This window comes from Molothrus ater, chromosome 1 (assembly GCF_012460135.2).
Source record: "Molothrus ater isolate BHLD 08-10-18 breed brown headed cowbird chromosome 1, BPBGC_Mater_1.1, whole genome shotgun sequence".
Lineage (NCBI taxonomy): Eukaryota > Metazoa > Chordata > Aves > Passeriformes > Icteridae > Molothrus > Molothrus ater.
Genome location: NC_050478.2, coordinates 16,396,940 through 16,413,801, shown reverse-complemented (window position 1 = coordinate 16,413,801; position 16,862 = coordinate 16,396,940). Strand labels below are relative to the sequence as shown.

General features: G+C 36.6%; 1 protein-coding gene across 1 annotated transcript in view; it reads right to left on the bottom strand.

The window, feature by feature from the left end:
* The window catches only part of MPP7 (MAGUK p55 scaffold protein 7), a 148,563-nt gene that overhangs the window by 104,126 nt on the left and 27,575 nt on the right, over window positions 1-16,862 (bottom strand). Inside the window, exon 3 of the mRNA XM_036400341.2 lies at window positions 3,151-3,315. Coding sequence (XP_036256234.1) covers window positions 3,151-3,187 — 37 coding nt within the window. The 5' untranslated portion in view covers window positions 3,188-3,315. The remainder of the gene's footprint in view (window positions 1-3,150; window positions 3,316-16,862) is intronic.

Sequence of the window (16,862 nt, the reverse complement as noted above, 5' to 3'; positions counted from 1 at the left end):
CATTAGAACAACACTTAAAGCATAATGATGTCATCTTGGCTTCACCAAAGTCAGCAACAAAGCTGTCATCTACTACTGTGAAGCCAGAATTGCAATTTTACACCTTCCTAAATATAGCAGATAAGTGAATGCCAGATCTCACAGACTTGCTTTACCTGCAAAACACAAGTCTTCTTGCTCAGTCTTCAAAAACTCCGTTTGGTGGGCTTGCACACAGAGTGCAAGCAGACTTTTGCAACACAGAAACTGTTGACAGCTTCTGACCCAGCCCGAGGCATAAGCTCAGCCTTCCATTCACGCTGGTTGCTTTAAGATAACTTTGACTTGACACTGACAGGACCATAAACCTTAAGGGTCACACAGATGTTATTATTCACAATGAGCAGCTTTTCAATTATTACTATTATCATTATTATATAAAAATAGGTCTTCTATATGGCTAATGGAGAGTGGAAGAGAAAAAAAGCATCTGCATGTAAGCCTTTGTCCTCTGTCTTTAGGTTAGTGAAGCCAGATCAATCTGGTAAGGTGTAAGATTAAATTAGAAGTCACTATATCAATCTGAATAAATTAAATTTTTTTTTTTAAGATTGAAAATAGCGTAGCCATTATTTTGATTTATCATAGCTTAAAGCCTGGTAAATGCCCCTCAAAACAGATTCAAAAGGCATGGCTTGTGTTCAGAAGAAGATACAGGTTAAAACATGGTAGGACAAAAGCAAGCGTATGAAGAATGTATATGAAGAAAGCAGCTGCAATTACATGGTGCCCCTTCTAATAAAAGCTGTTGACAAAGTAAAAGCAAGGTAAAATGGACACAGTCAGATACACATTTGGTATCATCAAATACAGCCCAGGATGAAGACAATCCTAATTTTGACAGTGAACTGATACTTCAGACTATATAAAAAAAATTTAAATCATTAATGTTCCCATACTGGTGACTGAATATCCAGTGGTCCATGACATGGCAACTTTCAATATTCACAGATGATGCATTTCTATTTACAAACCCTCACGGAATGCTTTCATTTGTTTTTAAATCCAGGTTTACTTTTATTTCACCCAGCATCCAGCAGACACAAAAAGAGGTTAGGCTGCACTTTGTCTGACTGTATTTACAAAAGACAGTCTCAGCAAACAGACTGAGCAGGGTTATGTCCCTATCCTAAAGGTCCCACTAAGTGACTTGCCAAGACCTCAGCGTCCCAGACAGGGCAGACTCAACTCGTCACATGTCACAATACCAGTCTGTGCAGGCAGGGTGAGAGGAAGACTGCTTACCCACACAGGAAGAACAGAGGTAGGAAAAATTTTATGCACATCACTACTTTTTAATCTAAGAGTGAGAGTAACAGCAGAAAAAGAGGACTTCAGAAAACCACCTGTATCATAGCCAGGGCAGGAAGCACAGTTTGATGTAACCATTCCAAAAATACTTAAGTGCATATCAGCCCAATCAGGAAGTATTGTAAAGAAAGTGGAAGAAAAAAATATATATTTTCAGTCCAAATGCAAATTTTTAATTAGAGAAACAACTTATAACTTGAAGCAGAAAAAAAAAGGACTTAACAAGCACTATTATTTAAGAGCAAGAGATTAACAGCATGTATCACGTTTTACTATAAATTTCATGAGACAATGGACACACTTGAGTTTTAATACAGATCTTAATTATTAAAGGTATGTTTGCATCATCATATGGATTAAACAGCACAATAGAACATACTTAGAGGCATTTTAACACACAATATTTCAAAATCAGAATTATCTTCTACTTTTTGAAGCACTTCTCTTTCTTTATTCAGAAACTCTGTAACTATTACTTTTGGACATATTACAATCTTTAAAAATAAACAAGTAATAGTTAAAAAAATCAAGGAAGGTTTTGAAAGGACACAAAAGGGTGCATGATAAAGAAAGCAAAGGTCCAGAGTGGAAAATTAGCCCAGAGTAGACCCTGACACATCTTCCAAAACTCAGCTTTAGAATACTGAACAGCTTCAACTCACTCATTTCCATGAGGAGAGGGAGAGAAAAGAAAGGTTTGCAGAGATAGGGTTTGGCAAAGTCATAGTCAAATCCCTTAAACACAGGAATAGGGAGACAAAAAAGCATATAAAACCAAACAACTCTCCTTCTCCATGGCAACAAATAAACAGACGCACACCCTAATTGTAAAGATTAATATTGTCATCTAGGATAAATTTTATGTGTAGGGAAAACAAAATCACTGCCCTGTACAGTCTACTGAAAATAAGAATCAAATGCAGTTCCTCATATACATACTTATACACATATTTTTGGATTCCTGACTTGAAATCTCCCTCCTAATTTTCCAAATCCTGCTGTTACTTCTTGTGCATAAAACTATGTGACACAGGGTTGGAAAGCAGGGATCTTGTATTGTATTGCAACCTCAGCTGGATCACCCTTTTTAAACAAACACTCTTAAGCAAAAATACTAACTTCAGTTATCCCAAACAGAGGGACAAAAATACTTTCAGAGAGGGAGAATTCAGGATAACAAGAAGATGAAATTTAACCTTTGAATATAACCTTCTATTGCCAAAAAGAAGGTGAAAACCATGGAAAGCTACGTATCTGCAATCCCACTGCCAGCAGTCAGTGTCAGGAACTGGGCTCTGACGTGGAAGGCAAGTGAAGGAACTGAACTTGAGACAGTATTTTTCTTCTCCTAATTTGTTACAGAGTTGTCAAAACTGAATAGTCTGTGTTCAGAAATAACTCCACTGATAACTGTAACTCACAGAGGGGATAGTCTAGACTGCTGCAAATATTAAGGCATGCATGATATCATCATCTTTTTTTTTTTTCCCTTCCTCCTCCTTTTTCAAGTTAACATTGTAGGAACCATGCTCAGAGGTAAATCCAAATTCTTCAGATCCATCTATAATATATGTTTGGATCTGTTCTTTTTAGGAGGTTGGGGACGGACGGGAAGAAGGTGGTGGTGGAACTTTTCAAAATTAATATATTTTATCTGTGGTGTTTCATGTATCTAAATTTAACTTCAGGGAGAAAAGGTTATATTTTAAGTCTTAAAGACCATAATTAATTATCTTACTTGAAATACAGACTTAACAAATAAGAGGTGGAGGAAGCACGGCCCCTCCTTGGCCCGCGTACCTGTGTCACTTCCAGATCCAGTTGATAACGCTGGCATGATTTAGTCTGCAGAGCGTCACACACAAACCTCAAACCAGCGCTGCAGCCAGAAGGCAGAAGTTTGTTTCAGTTTAACTGCTCGCAGCCAAGTTGTCTACAAAGATTTATGTTATCTCCCAGCTTCTCCTAGAAAGAAGAGAAATAGAATTTTACAAATAAGAACATTGTTAAACTGTATATTACTGCAGCTAATCAAATCCAATTATTATCATGAAATAAGCTTTTATTTAAGATTCTCAAAACCAAGCACTAGACATTTATTTATGACTGTTAAGATTTTTGTTTCCTCCAGGTGAAACAAGTTTTGTTTTCTTCAATCTAGCCTACAATCCCATTCTGCAATAACAGTAATTTAACACATTTCTCTTGTGTAAATTATACTCTTTAACTCCAGGCATTTTGGAAATAAAGTCTAGGGGTATTTTATTAAAACTGTGAATAATTGAGGTAATTCAAATTTTTCTACTACTTATCTCAGAGAAATAAAATTACTTACTAGCACAGTAATTCATTCAGTGTTTCTATTTAACCTCCTTTCAATCGTTTTCAGGTCATTTAAGATTTTTGTTTGCAATCCGGAAATATAATCTAAATTTTAACTGAAGCTGTAAAAAGTAGGACTGGAGCAAATACTTTTCTAAGGCAAACAGCACTTTGATTCCTGGAGTTGATGGAGCCATTACCATGTAAGGAATTTTTCTGTGATTCATTATGACAAAGTCAGAGTTTGTTTAACACATATTTTGTAATAATTGCACAGATCTACTGATAGTAAATTTTGGGTCTTTCCTTCAACCGTTTTTTGAGAAAAATTCAGAGTACCTATAACAAAAATTAAAATTAATTTCAAATAGAAGTGAACGCATTTGTATTCAAGTATGTTAAAATATGAACTGGAACACAAACGTACAAAAAGAAATTCCAAGTTAAGATAGCAAATGTCTACTTAGAGCAGGGCAGGGACTGATGTGCTTGCAGGGAGAAGGAAGGGAGAGGGGGAAGTAGAAGCTACCAGAAAATAAGGATTTTTTTTTTCCAGATTTCAGTAAACAAAAAAGGATCCTTGAAGAAAGAAAGCAGCATAGTTCTGCTTTAGCAAAAGAAAATAAACAAATAGAAGAGCATTTTGCCACTGCTATTGCTGGTTTGAGTTTTGTTGTTTTTTTTAAAACACATTCATATTAATCAGAATGACTTTTGAAGTCATGTTGGCTCTTAAAGTGCATATTTTGGACCCATTTTAACTTGGCAACAGTCTGGTGGAAGAGTGATATACAGGTGCTGTAAACAGTGTATGCTGTTCAAAATTTTGTTTTTCACTGAAAGAAATCTCCACATGGCTAAAAATATTGCAGCATACTAAGGGCCATCCACAAGATTTTGTTTAATAAGTTTTAAAGCAATTATTAGATACAAGTTAGCTGTTCACTTGTCCCCAGGCATAAACCTACTGTTTAAATAGTCTGGCAGGTTTTTTTAAGTATGGGGGTTTTTTACATCCCCTAGGCATTTACCCAGTGAATCTGGGTGGTTTGGTTAAGAAGGCAAAATACAGCAGAAGTTACCTCCCTGGACAACTTCTTCTGTGATGAAAAGAACCAAATAAAAACCTAAAAGTTTATCTATTAAGATTGTTTAGGGCTTTAGGATTTTTTTTAAATTATAGAAGTTTATGAAGAAAAGAAGTTTCCAGTAAAAAAAAAAACAGCTTAAAAAAATATTTTTACATTCATCAAATCAGCACAAAAGTCCATTAACTTAAAATTCAAAGCACGGATAAGGAAATTAAGTATTCCAGAGTGAAAGCTCATCTTATGATGACAAGAGCTGTAAAACATCTATATGTAAAGCTAGCCAGGGTGCAGTTTAAAAGAGGAAAAAAAGAAGACATCATAGCCAAGGACACATTGTACCAATTAAGATGGAACATATTCACTTTACATTAATTCTGCTTGTTTTCTGTTTAACACATAAAGAAGGAGTCGGGTCCCAAACTCTGTGACATTCCCCAGCGCGAGCACACCCGAGCAGCTGTACAAAGGAGAGAGGCATTTTTACTTTAACACGTGTAAGGAACTGGTTAAATAAAATTATTGATTACTAATGAAACATCTTGGATTTATACTCATCTTAAAGTACTTTCATCTGTTAAAAAAAAAAAAAAAAAAAAACAGGAAAAAAACCAAAACCAACTAAACAAGGTGTTCTCATTATGAGTATATTATTATTAACCAGAAATTCAGCTTCTTTAAAAAGAGTTCACTGCAAAATGCAGAAAATCTTGTTGATCTACATATACGTGATGTATTTCAACTCCATCAGTTTCTTTATTTTTCTTTATTTCACAGTAAATCATTCAGTACAAAAAAAAATCAAGCTCATTATTTAAGAAATCTATATACAGCATAAAGTTATTGCCCCCTGATCCTAAATATATATTAATGAAAAATAAATGACCTGATGAAATCCTTACCAGTAAAATGCTTAATATTTTGCTGGAATGGGATGGGGATTTTTTTTTTCCTAACGTGCAAATTAAGCTACATTTTTGCAGTGATGATGCTATTTTCTTTGGCTCACTTAATTTAAAATGCTTTGGAAGTTTTTGCCGGAGCCCAGCCATAGGCATTGCTGACTGCTGTATGGAATCGATTTGCTGCAACACAGAAATACCAGCTGTTACAGTATGTCCTGAGAGGGATTACCGAATATTCCTAAATTGAAGTTCAATCCATCTTTCCATAAAAATTAGGAGCCAGGGCCAGGAACGTAACAGCAGTATCAAGTGCACCTGAGGCATTTACAATACCCAGCAGAACTGTTACAACCAGCCTTTAAAAAGGGCTTATTTTTGAAATTTCATTATTCCAGTTGTACCTTGCTTCTATAGATCGCACCGTATCGGGTTCTGCTGGCACCCGCCGCGTGGAAACAGCGGCGCCCGCCCGGCCCCTCACGGCTCCCGCCTGACCCCTGGCGGCCGCGGGAGGCGCCGCGCCCGCCTCGCTCCCCACACGCCGCGGGCAGGAGCCCCTCGCGAGGCAACACGGGCCCGCCTTGCTTCTGCTTTTAATTCTTTTAATAAAAACGGATTAAGATGAAATAACAAAACGCATAATTTTAATTGTTTCTGCCTGTGTTTCTCTGCATAATGAAAGACATCTCTATTTTAAGGCGTTGTGGTTGAATGGCAGGTGTAAAAAGCACAGAAATGCTCCCCTGTCTTCCAACAGCTCCCACACACTGCAGGGTCATCGAGCCAGACACAGCTCTGGTCACCGTCACCACCAAGGGCATTACAGTGACATTAATCACCAGGGTGACGTGCCCCGGTTACACAAGGCCAGGAGTGGGGCAGAAGCCTCCCAGAAGCACCGTCCAAACCCACAAAATTCTAGAATTACAGCTCTCCAAGGGAACCATTTTTCTGCATATCCCACATGTAAGAGATGCCCCTTTAGCAAAGGATGAGGGATAAATCTTGTTTGTGATCACTCACATTGTGACTGTAAGAACAGGCAGAGGTCGGGCAGATAAAGCAAGCAGGTGGGAGGCAGCTGCAGAGTGCCAAGATGAATGGCCTTCCACGTAATTTCAGCTTTAGTAGCTTCTTTCTAGCATCCTCTATTGCTTTTGAATTGAGTGACTCCATCAGTCATGCATACACTTTATTTCAGTCAAGTCCATTTTTCAAGAAAAGATGAGGTAGAAAAGCTAATTCAAATTTGTACTTATGGCAAGCACCATGCAGTTGGAGACAGAACACATGAAGTCTCGGTTCTACCTCAGACTTCCCAAACAAACCTCAATAAACTCCATAATATTTCTTTCTGAAAGGGTATTTTACAAGTTACTCAATATTTTGGCACTTTAATGAATATAAATTGATTTTCTTCACATTTGAAAAGCAGACCGAAGACTTTTGATTAATTTATGACAGATAAAAACATAAGAAGTATGAACATAACAATGCTACAAATCAGGAGGTGAGCAGGCTGGGGATGGGACACATAAGCCCAGGTTATTTGGTTGTTTGATACTAGAAACTTTCAACCTATTTTTCGAAAGGATGCCACAGTTATGACGACTATAACCTTGATTTGCAGGACTAAACCAGAATGTCTGCAAATGGTATTCAAAGTACCAGATAGAGATTTCATGCAGAGACAGGAAATTTGACAGCCAGTCAGTCTTGTATTCATTATGGGGCCTCAAGTAATTGAGTGACTACAGACATGTATACAAGACTCCAAAACCCAGTGAGCACAGGAAATTGCCAAGGGAGGTTTTCTAGACTGGGAGAAGTAAATTTGTTTCAGTAGACAAAATCTGAACTGAAAATGGTGGTCGACTCTTTTGGAAGCTGTAATGTAAGGGGATCTAGTGAATTCTTAAACTCTTCTGAAGAAGGTTTCACCTCCTCAATCACACGGTCTCCGACAGGCTACTGGAACCTGCCTGTGGCTCCTGACAGGCTTCCAAAGCTGCTCAGCCACCCCTACAGGCAGTATATACTTGCTGGCAACAGGAACCTTCAAAAAGTCTTCAACTTGAATTACAGCATAGAGGACATGTGCATAAACATGATGGGTCGTCAAAGATGCTGCAGAAGCAAGAAGCTATGTCTGACTCACTCAGTTGTGTGTGTATTGAAACTTAAAACTATTGCAAGAATCTCTGTATGAAGTTCACTTAAAAGCCTCAGAAACTATGGCAACTACCAAATGTAACTAACTAACCAAATGTAATTAACTAATACACCAACACAGAAAACACGGACTTCCCCAAATTGAAAAGGCCAACCGCTGCCTTCACTAACTTTCTCATGGTCTTGTCATCATATCAGTCTTCAGCCATAAGAAAAATTAAAGGCTTCTGCATATTTTTCTATCAGTGTTCTCCATTTTATTTAGGTTACACCATAGGTATCTTAGAAAGAGCCTCACTTTGTGAAAAGACTTTGAGAACAGTAGATAATTTAGGCACTCTTAAGCATCCACTGAAAATGTGTAACTGCTTGACATTTAATTTATACATTTGTGGTTTCATCTTTAACAAACAGCAGTTTGGAAAAAATACTTCTAAAATAATTTTATTTCGTAGTGTGACTTCTACTTCCATGGCTCAAATCTGACTGTGAAGTCAGTGAATCAGGAGAGAGATGTCTCTGGTCTCGACTTATGGGAAAGTTTTTACAGATGGAAAAAAAAAGAGATTATCTAAATGATAAAATCCTTGAGTACAAGGAATAAAAAGAGAGAGTATTTAAGAAGTAATGTACTGAAAAACATTAATGTACTGAAAAACATTAAGACAGTAGAAATTACTACCCCAGCAGTGTGTGGTGCCTATTTCCAGCAGTCTGATCAACACCAGAACAAAGTCCGGCCTATTTCCAGTGAGTGGCCCTCCTGACTGGTCTCTAGGCTACATATTTGGACCTTTACCATTTTATTATCTTCCTCTTCAAGGATGAGCTTCCATTTGACACTTCCCTTGCTGGATTATTAACAGAAAACACACAACTTTAATCACTACCTAACCACACATTCGAAAAACATGCCAGAAGCTCGTATGTGGGGGAGATCCTCTCTCATGTTTGACTCAATTTGTTCAAAGGGCTCAGAAGACAGGCAGAAGGAAAAGAGCACAGTGTACAATTTCATTCCTTCACAACTTCAGCAAAAGACAGGTTTCTCCTCTTGATGAGAGTAATCCTGTGTCCATGGAAAAATCTCACCTTAACAACTCCAACAGCAACACTGAAACTGGTATCACAATTTTCCTTTTTCAGACTGTTTTCCCCCATAATATTCTTTCATAGTCTGGAGCAGGACCATTTATCTAGATATCATTGTTATCTAAACCCTCTCTAAATACAAGTGTGAAATAATTCTTTCAATGAGTCAATACAACATAGAAAAACCAGAAATAAAATACAGAATATATTAAGATATTAAAAAGTTGGTAATATTGTTATTATTTTATATATTATGATGTATTACAGTTTAGGTTTTAGAAAGTTCCTTGCAGCCTGAAAACACTGCCATGCTAAATGTGAAATATGTTCAATGAGTACCAATATTAAAACAGAGGCAAGGCTTTTTGCAACCTGCACCTTCTCTGCCTTTAACACAAAAACCCCTACGTGAGTTCTGTCCAGACTTAGATTTTTAATGTCAGTGTTTGAATTGAACACATTCCTTTAAATGCACAAAAACATTTCTTTAAATAAACACACTAAAGCTACCAGTTTAATTTTAACCAGCATCACTGTTGTAGATGTCCAATACCCTTAGACAGATCCAATTTTCTGCAAATAAAATGTACCAACTGACAGAATAATATTAGTTTAATATACTAGTTTAATAAAGCTATTCATTAAAATGTGACCTAAACTATGTCTCAGATCAAAGGTTGCTCTTTCAGTTTGAGTTACTGGTTTGGGCACACTTTTAACACTTTTCCCCTAGCTGCAAACCATTCCTTTCCTTGGAAAATAGCTGTCAGCAGGTACCACAGCCTCTCCATTAATTACCTGCACAAATAGTTTTGTTCTGGCAGTGTTTCCTGACAGTCTGTTTGAAAAATGTAACTACCTACAGTAAATTACAAACCTTACTGACCCCCAAAATACTGAAAAAAACCTGGCAATTTTTCTATAAATGAGAGTTCAGCAAAACCTACTGCAATGAATCATCCAGTAACCTCAACACTCCCTAAAAACAATTAAAAATGTTTTGCACCAAGGGGGTCTGCAACTCCAATTTTAGAAAAATACTTCAGATTTTAATAGTATTATAATGCAGTTTGAGCCCACATTTACAGAAGTGGATGGGAAATCTGTGATAGAAGTAAAACCAGGATTAAGGACATCCTAAAGAAACCAGTAAATATCTAATTGACTTAAACAGTTTAGCCACATATTAGCGTTACCTACGTTATTTACATGTATGCATCAATTCTCAGGTATGCTAAACAGCCATATCCAAAAATCATCCTCACAATTACATAAATATTCAAATTATTACTTCAAACTCAGAAATACCTCCTCCAATGTCAGAATGTTATTTTTCAAACTCAAAATTTTGAACACCTCTCAAACCAAATAAGTTACAGATTTTTTACAGTGCTTCCAAATTTTATTACAGAACTTTTGATCATTCCTTCTCTTTCAGATTAACTAATCTTTTGAACACGTCTCCTTTGTTCAGCATAATTTCCCATAATCCTCCTCTGTCAAAACGTGATGATTTTTTTAGAGGATGGGTAAAGAAGAGATGAATTAATAATTAAGCACGGGGTTTATTTTTGGAGAGCAAAATCAGAATAAAGCCCACTTTCCTAGTATGTGTTTTTATCCAAGAAAAAACCCCACTACAATAATTTTCATTTTAATCCATTTCAGATTGCTTTTTTCAATGTGAAGTTTTAAAGTTCAGTGAGCAATCTGGACAGTACACCTTTAGCTCAATTTTGAAAAACATTTTGATTTATTAAATGGTAATTTATGAGTTGCAACTTGAATGTAAGTAAAAAAAAATATTCCTCAAGTGTACATGTGCATTGTAAAAACAGTATTGCATGGACAGACAGCTAATCAGAGGAAGTCTGTGGTTGACTTTCATCAATTTACAAGCTTCTTCTCAATCACATTTCTGTGATTTAAGTTTGTAGAAGAAAAGTGAAGGTCAATAGCCAATCAATGGCACATTCCAGAGCCTTTGCACTGCTGGCACATCAAGCATACTGGACACTTCTTGCAGTCTTCTGTCTTCTCTGAAAGTTCCCTGTGACCATGCTTTATTCTTGAATTCTCCAATTCCTTCTAACTTCCAGATGCCACTGAAAAGCTCTCTTCTTGATTCATACCCTCCCCTCTTCCTTCTTGGCAAACTCTGGCAGCACCATTGCATCAAAGCCACTGTATGACTTGTCACCTAGCATATACTTCCTTCCATTTTTATTTTCATTGTCTTCCTTTTCTCCATTTCCCTCTTTCCAGGAGAGAAGCTTCCCCCTCTCAGGCCCTGCTGTCCAAATTCTACGTTGCAGTTTCTTGCTTCACATCTATATCCATTTTACCTTTTCCCTTATGACACTGCTATGTACTCACTATTCTTGTCATGAATCCAAGAACCTCCAGCAATGAACTTGGCCTTTACCCCCTCAATTTATAAATATTCCCATCTCCTGACATTTTACTTTTACTTCCCTTACAGTTTTCACTTTCTCCTGTCTCCACTTCCACCCCACTCATCTTTTACACCACTGTTCATATGGGAAAATGTGAATGACTTGGTCACACCACTGCTTTCTAAACCTAGAGTCAGTTTCCAAATCTATTTCTAACCAGCAAATCCTTGCTTTAATACTCTCCAAATACCTCCTTTAAGGCTCTTCCCTTTCTTCTGGAACATGGATTAGCTGAGCTCAAACAGGCAAGAAGCCTGAAGTGTGGAGCACGTGTCAGCAGCTGCAGACAGCAACACCCACATAGGAAGGTGTGTCTGCCTGCAGTTCTGTACCATCTCCAGGATGGAAACACCCTTAGAGCAGGACTTTCCTGTGTCTTCAGGTACTTACAGGCAACTGCAATACTCTAAACGTTTTGGAGCCAATAGTATATACAGCTTACCAAATTATACATTAGAATTCAAATGAGATATAGTTAAGAGTCCATCTTAAGGTTTGATTTACTCTATGGCTCAAGTTACTCTCCACACTTAAGTTATGTGGAAATTTAATTAGCAAAAACAATATCACCTAGAATTAATTCTATCTTGCCAACCTATATAGCCCAAGTAATACTCCCACAGTAATCAGAGTGGCTCTGAGATTCAAGTCATATTTCCAAGACTTAAAATTGCTTAATTCAAATCTGAGATACTGCTGGATGAAGAGTCAGGTTTAAGGCAAGGGGTAAACTGTGTGTCAAGTTCACACTGCAGTGAAAACAAGCTCTCAGATTTCACTTCATTGGGCCAAAAAAACCATATTCGATCTTTATGAAGAAAATAATTTAAAATTATAAAAGGTCAACAAACACAAATGCTAACAGAACTAAACTTGGCAGTGCTACCTACATGAAATTTTTTTTTTTCTGTTTTTCTTGTTTAACTCACAGCTTAATACATTGCTTTAAGTCTTAATGCATACCAGGAAAATACAGGATATGCAAAGAGTCCAAGTTAATGTTGCTGTTGGAAACTTAATGTTTGCATTTCCCGGATTTTGGAATTTTAACTAGGTGAACAATGCTGCATTGATTCTATTTTGGCATTTGCTAGAAATACCACAGTTGTTTTTTTCTTTTTTTTTCCTTGTCTGAAACTGTATAAATCAGAGTTAAGCAATTTGATAGTGAACCTTTGGCATTTTTTGTTATTCATTGGTCCTCTCCAACTTACATATCTTGAAGTTTCCTGGGAAATGACAAAGGTGCTAAATGAAGCAATAAGCATACCTGAGCCAGCAAGTGTAGCTAAATTAAAGTGCATAAACATATCTTAAAAATGTAGTGCTTTGCAAAATCAAATATTGTGAATACAGAAGTTTTGATTTTGCAATACATAACTACGCTACAGTAAAATGTTTCCTTGAGCTGTCATTGAAAATTCCCTAATTGCACTGATGAAGTTAATACAGGACTGTGCACTGTCCCCACACGTCATGTACTCCCTTATACTCCTGTAACAGGATGTGACCAGAGGTGAATCTTCCCTCTGAACTGAAAAGCTAAAAATACCTAGAAGTCAAAAAAAAAAAAAAAAAACCACAAACCAAAACCAAACCAACCAAACAAACAAAAAAATACCCAAAAAAACCAAAAAAAACCCAACCCCAACAACAACAACAAAAACCCCCAAAAAACTGAAAAAACAACAAAAAAAAAGCCCAAAACCCCACACCACCAAAAAACAAAAAAAAAAAACCAGAGACAGGGCAGGTAACTGAGTTCAGCTAAGTGAAGCTACTTCAGGTACAAAAGTTGTATTCACTTCAAAGCACTGGTCTCTTTCAGTACATATCAATGTGTGTTCCTTGCATTAGTATCCTTGAGATGGTAAAATATGGAACAGAACAGGGGCTAGGGCCCATCTGGCACTCTTGGCTCCTATTTTGATAGATGATTTAAGGGTACAACATTGATAGAGATGAGTTAAATACATGTTTTAGTCAACCTGCCTTCTCAGAATTCAGAAATGGGTTTTTTGCTTGGGTTGGGTTTTTTTTTAATTGCTACAGTAAGAAATGTGTCTCCAGTGCTACCTTTCCAAGCCAAGTTCCTACCCTTGAAAATAATATAAAAGACCCTACCAAATTTAAGTATCTACAAAACCATCTAATTTCTCTGATGAATTCCAACACTGAACAGGCTATGAAAGGAGAGTGATTGAATAAACAAACAGTGAAAAGGCCTCCTCTCTCTCCTACTGCTCTCCCGATGGATGGGAGGGGAGGAAAGAACTCGAACTACATACATCAACAGTAAAAAATTTAATTTTTTTTAGACTTCTTTCTAAACTTAGGATGATTTACAGGGCTTTGTACAAAATGACCATCAACGACTCACATTACTCTCAATGGCTGTGAAAAGTATGGGTGGGCTTAATGAAGGAACATATTGGATTTGTAACTTAAGAGTATGTTAAATGTTGCTGTCATTCCAGCATGACCACACCGACGAGAGAGGACATCATCTGCTGCCTATGGGGGTACAAAGCCAGACAGCAGAAACACAGACACTGCACTCGGAGCAGAAACCCAAATGGGCATCAAAACCAATTTTTACCATGACTTTCAAGATACCAGAAAAACATTTCTACGGGTAAGTATTCAAAATAAGGAATTTTTTAAATATGATAAATTGAAAACATTCCCAGAAACTTGCAACTTACAGAGCTCTAAGCCAGGAGAGGGAGCTCCTGCACTTTTCAAGTAAGTCAGTGTGGATTTCGTCCTGTCATTGGAAATAACAAAGCAGTTCGTCTTATCTCATGCCATGCACAGGTCTGCAACTGATTACTTAAGAAGAAGAATCTAATATGAAACTTTAGGATATATAATGATCTAACTGTATGTGATTGATATTGTTAAAAAAAAATCATTAGCATTCGTTTTATTTCCCCTCCTTAGAAAAGCGATCATTTTCACATTACATATACAACATTACTGAAATAACTGCCTGCAAACTGCTTAAGTAGTGAAATTACATGATCTATAAACAATAACGCAATGGGTACAAAACCTCACTGAATTTCCTAACAGCAAAGGGTGTTCTTCCTATTCCTAAATTGAATAAGCTAGAATTACAAGAAATGAGGGACAGGATTTTGGTAATTTTAAGGAAGTTCGGAAACTGGAGAAATGCCAACTAAAACAAATATTTGCGATTTATTACTGCAGAATATTTTCACAGTTGCATTTTGTCAATCCATCTTTTTATGAAGGTGCTGTTTTATAAAACATTTCATTATAGAATAGCTATTAATAAAGTGCTTATTTTTCTCCTTTTCTAATCAGGATAAATAAAAAATATTTCACAGATTTTGTGGTCTGTTTCCATACTATAAAGGCAGTATTTACTCAAGAAGAGCAACAACCAAAAAGTCAGAGGGGACGAAACAAGTTTTCACAGTGTGCTCTGTCAGAACACATTCATTATACCACAATCACCACCACAATACCAGTAACATTTTCTAGGTTGAGAGAATATTCATGGAATAAAATTGATTAGGTATTTAAAAGTTATCACTATGGCAAATTTCTAAATTACTTCTCTTCAAACTACACATACATAGTGAAATGCCTGGTTTACAACTGAACTACACACCTTAATCCTGCAGATAACTTTCTGTTTCTTGTTCAGTTAAAATGTTCAAGACTGAGCCAGTCATTATTTTTATTTCTAAGTCTTGTAAAGAATGTCCAAGAAATTTTTACCCATTGAAAGAAGTCAATCTGTGAAAACTCCTCACTAGAAAGCACATGCTAGTTTGAAGAGGAAAAATGTCAAAAATGTAAGACATAATTTGGCGTATAGAGGAAATCACTTATTTGCCTCTCCCAATGGTTCAAGTTCCAGGTAAGCACTTGTTTCCCAATTTACATACCTTTCTTCCATTTTCATCAAAATTCTCAGCCTTCCAGGTTCCCTAACCAATGCTTTGATATGTATAAACTTTGATATATGGTTTTATTTTCTATATGGTAGAAGTGACAACATTCTGTATTTCTTTTCAAAGGAAATGAAGCTTCATAATTTCTTCCGCTCCTTACTGATGACTGTATTAGCATTTCCCACACAGCTCTCAGCTTAATCAGAAATAAAACCTAACATCATCATATTCCAGCAACCAATTAGCCATCTGGTCTATGCAACTTCTCATTTGTCAACTGTAATATTCTTGAACTAATGCTCTGTGCTTAAAAACAAAATTGATTGACAGCAAAATCTACTCATCAATGAAATCTGGCCTCATGATAGAGAAAAATTTTCCCTTTGCGTCTTCTGTGACCTTCAACTAGGGTGGTGAAGGAGGAAAGAAAGGAAAGTCATAAAGATCAAAAGAAGGGCAAAAGCAGCAGTAATATTTGCTGCCAAATTTCACATCACTGTCAGCTTTTACAGTATAGCAGTATAATTATGTAGTATAAATTTCATGCAGTTTCATAACTACTCTTCTCTCACTCATCGGTAGATTTGTGGAAAATATTAGAGTATAACTGTTTTCCATGGTATATTATTTGCCAAAGTATCACTGTCACAGCTCATTTCAGGTATGGCAGTATGATTAAAGAATACTAAGGGGGCTTTGACATGTAACTTAATTTTCACAAATAGTGTAATTGTTACTCATAACATTATAAACTGGCTTAAACAGACATTAGGTCCTGGAAGTTAATTCCCTAGAAATTACTAAGTGGATACCAGAAGATATTTCATCATTATGTGTAGCCCACCAGTATAAAACAAAACAAAAAAATACTACCTTTCAGCTGAAAGGAATATAGCCAGCAACAGCCACAGGGAGTGGCAACGAAATGGAAGTGCAGAAGCACATAAGCTCTCTGGAAGAGTTTTTCAGTGTGGCCTAAATTCTTGAATCCAACAGTCCAATAGAAGAACAACTGAACACAGGGAACAATAACACCCATCCAGCTGTCTTTATTGTTAGGCAAATGGACCAAAACTTTAGAGATTCGAATTAATTTTTCAAAAGGAAATTTCTCTTCATTTAAATGTCAAGCACACATTAAGGGAAGAAAGAAAAAGTATTTTCTTTTGGAATAACTCTGGTTTAAATATATAATTATGCAACACATTTGTGAAGCCCAAGCTGTGCTTCTCCAAGGTTAGATCCACTGGTCACCAAAGTCTCCTCTGCAATTCTTGCCTCTGCCCTGGCCCTGCCTAGCTGAGACAGTAAGGCGGCAGAAAGAAGAAAGAAAACTCTTTTCACACTGCTGTCTAGTGTGAAAACAAGTAGAAATAAGAGACTCATAACTTCACAGCTTGTAGATACAAATGCAGCTTACTAAATAACTTTTTTTTAAGTACCACATCACACTATATCAAGCAGAGAGTGTAAACAGAAACAAACAGATTAATGATAATAACCAAATTTAAAACAAACAAGCCCCACCCCAGGAGTTAATCACACAAAATA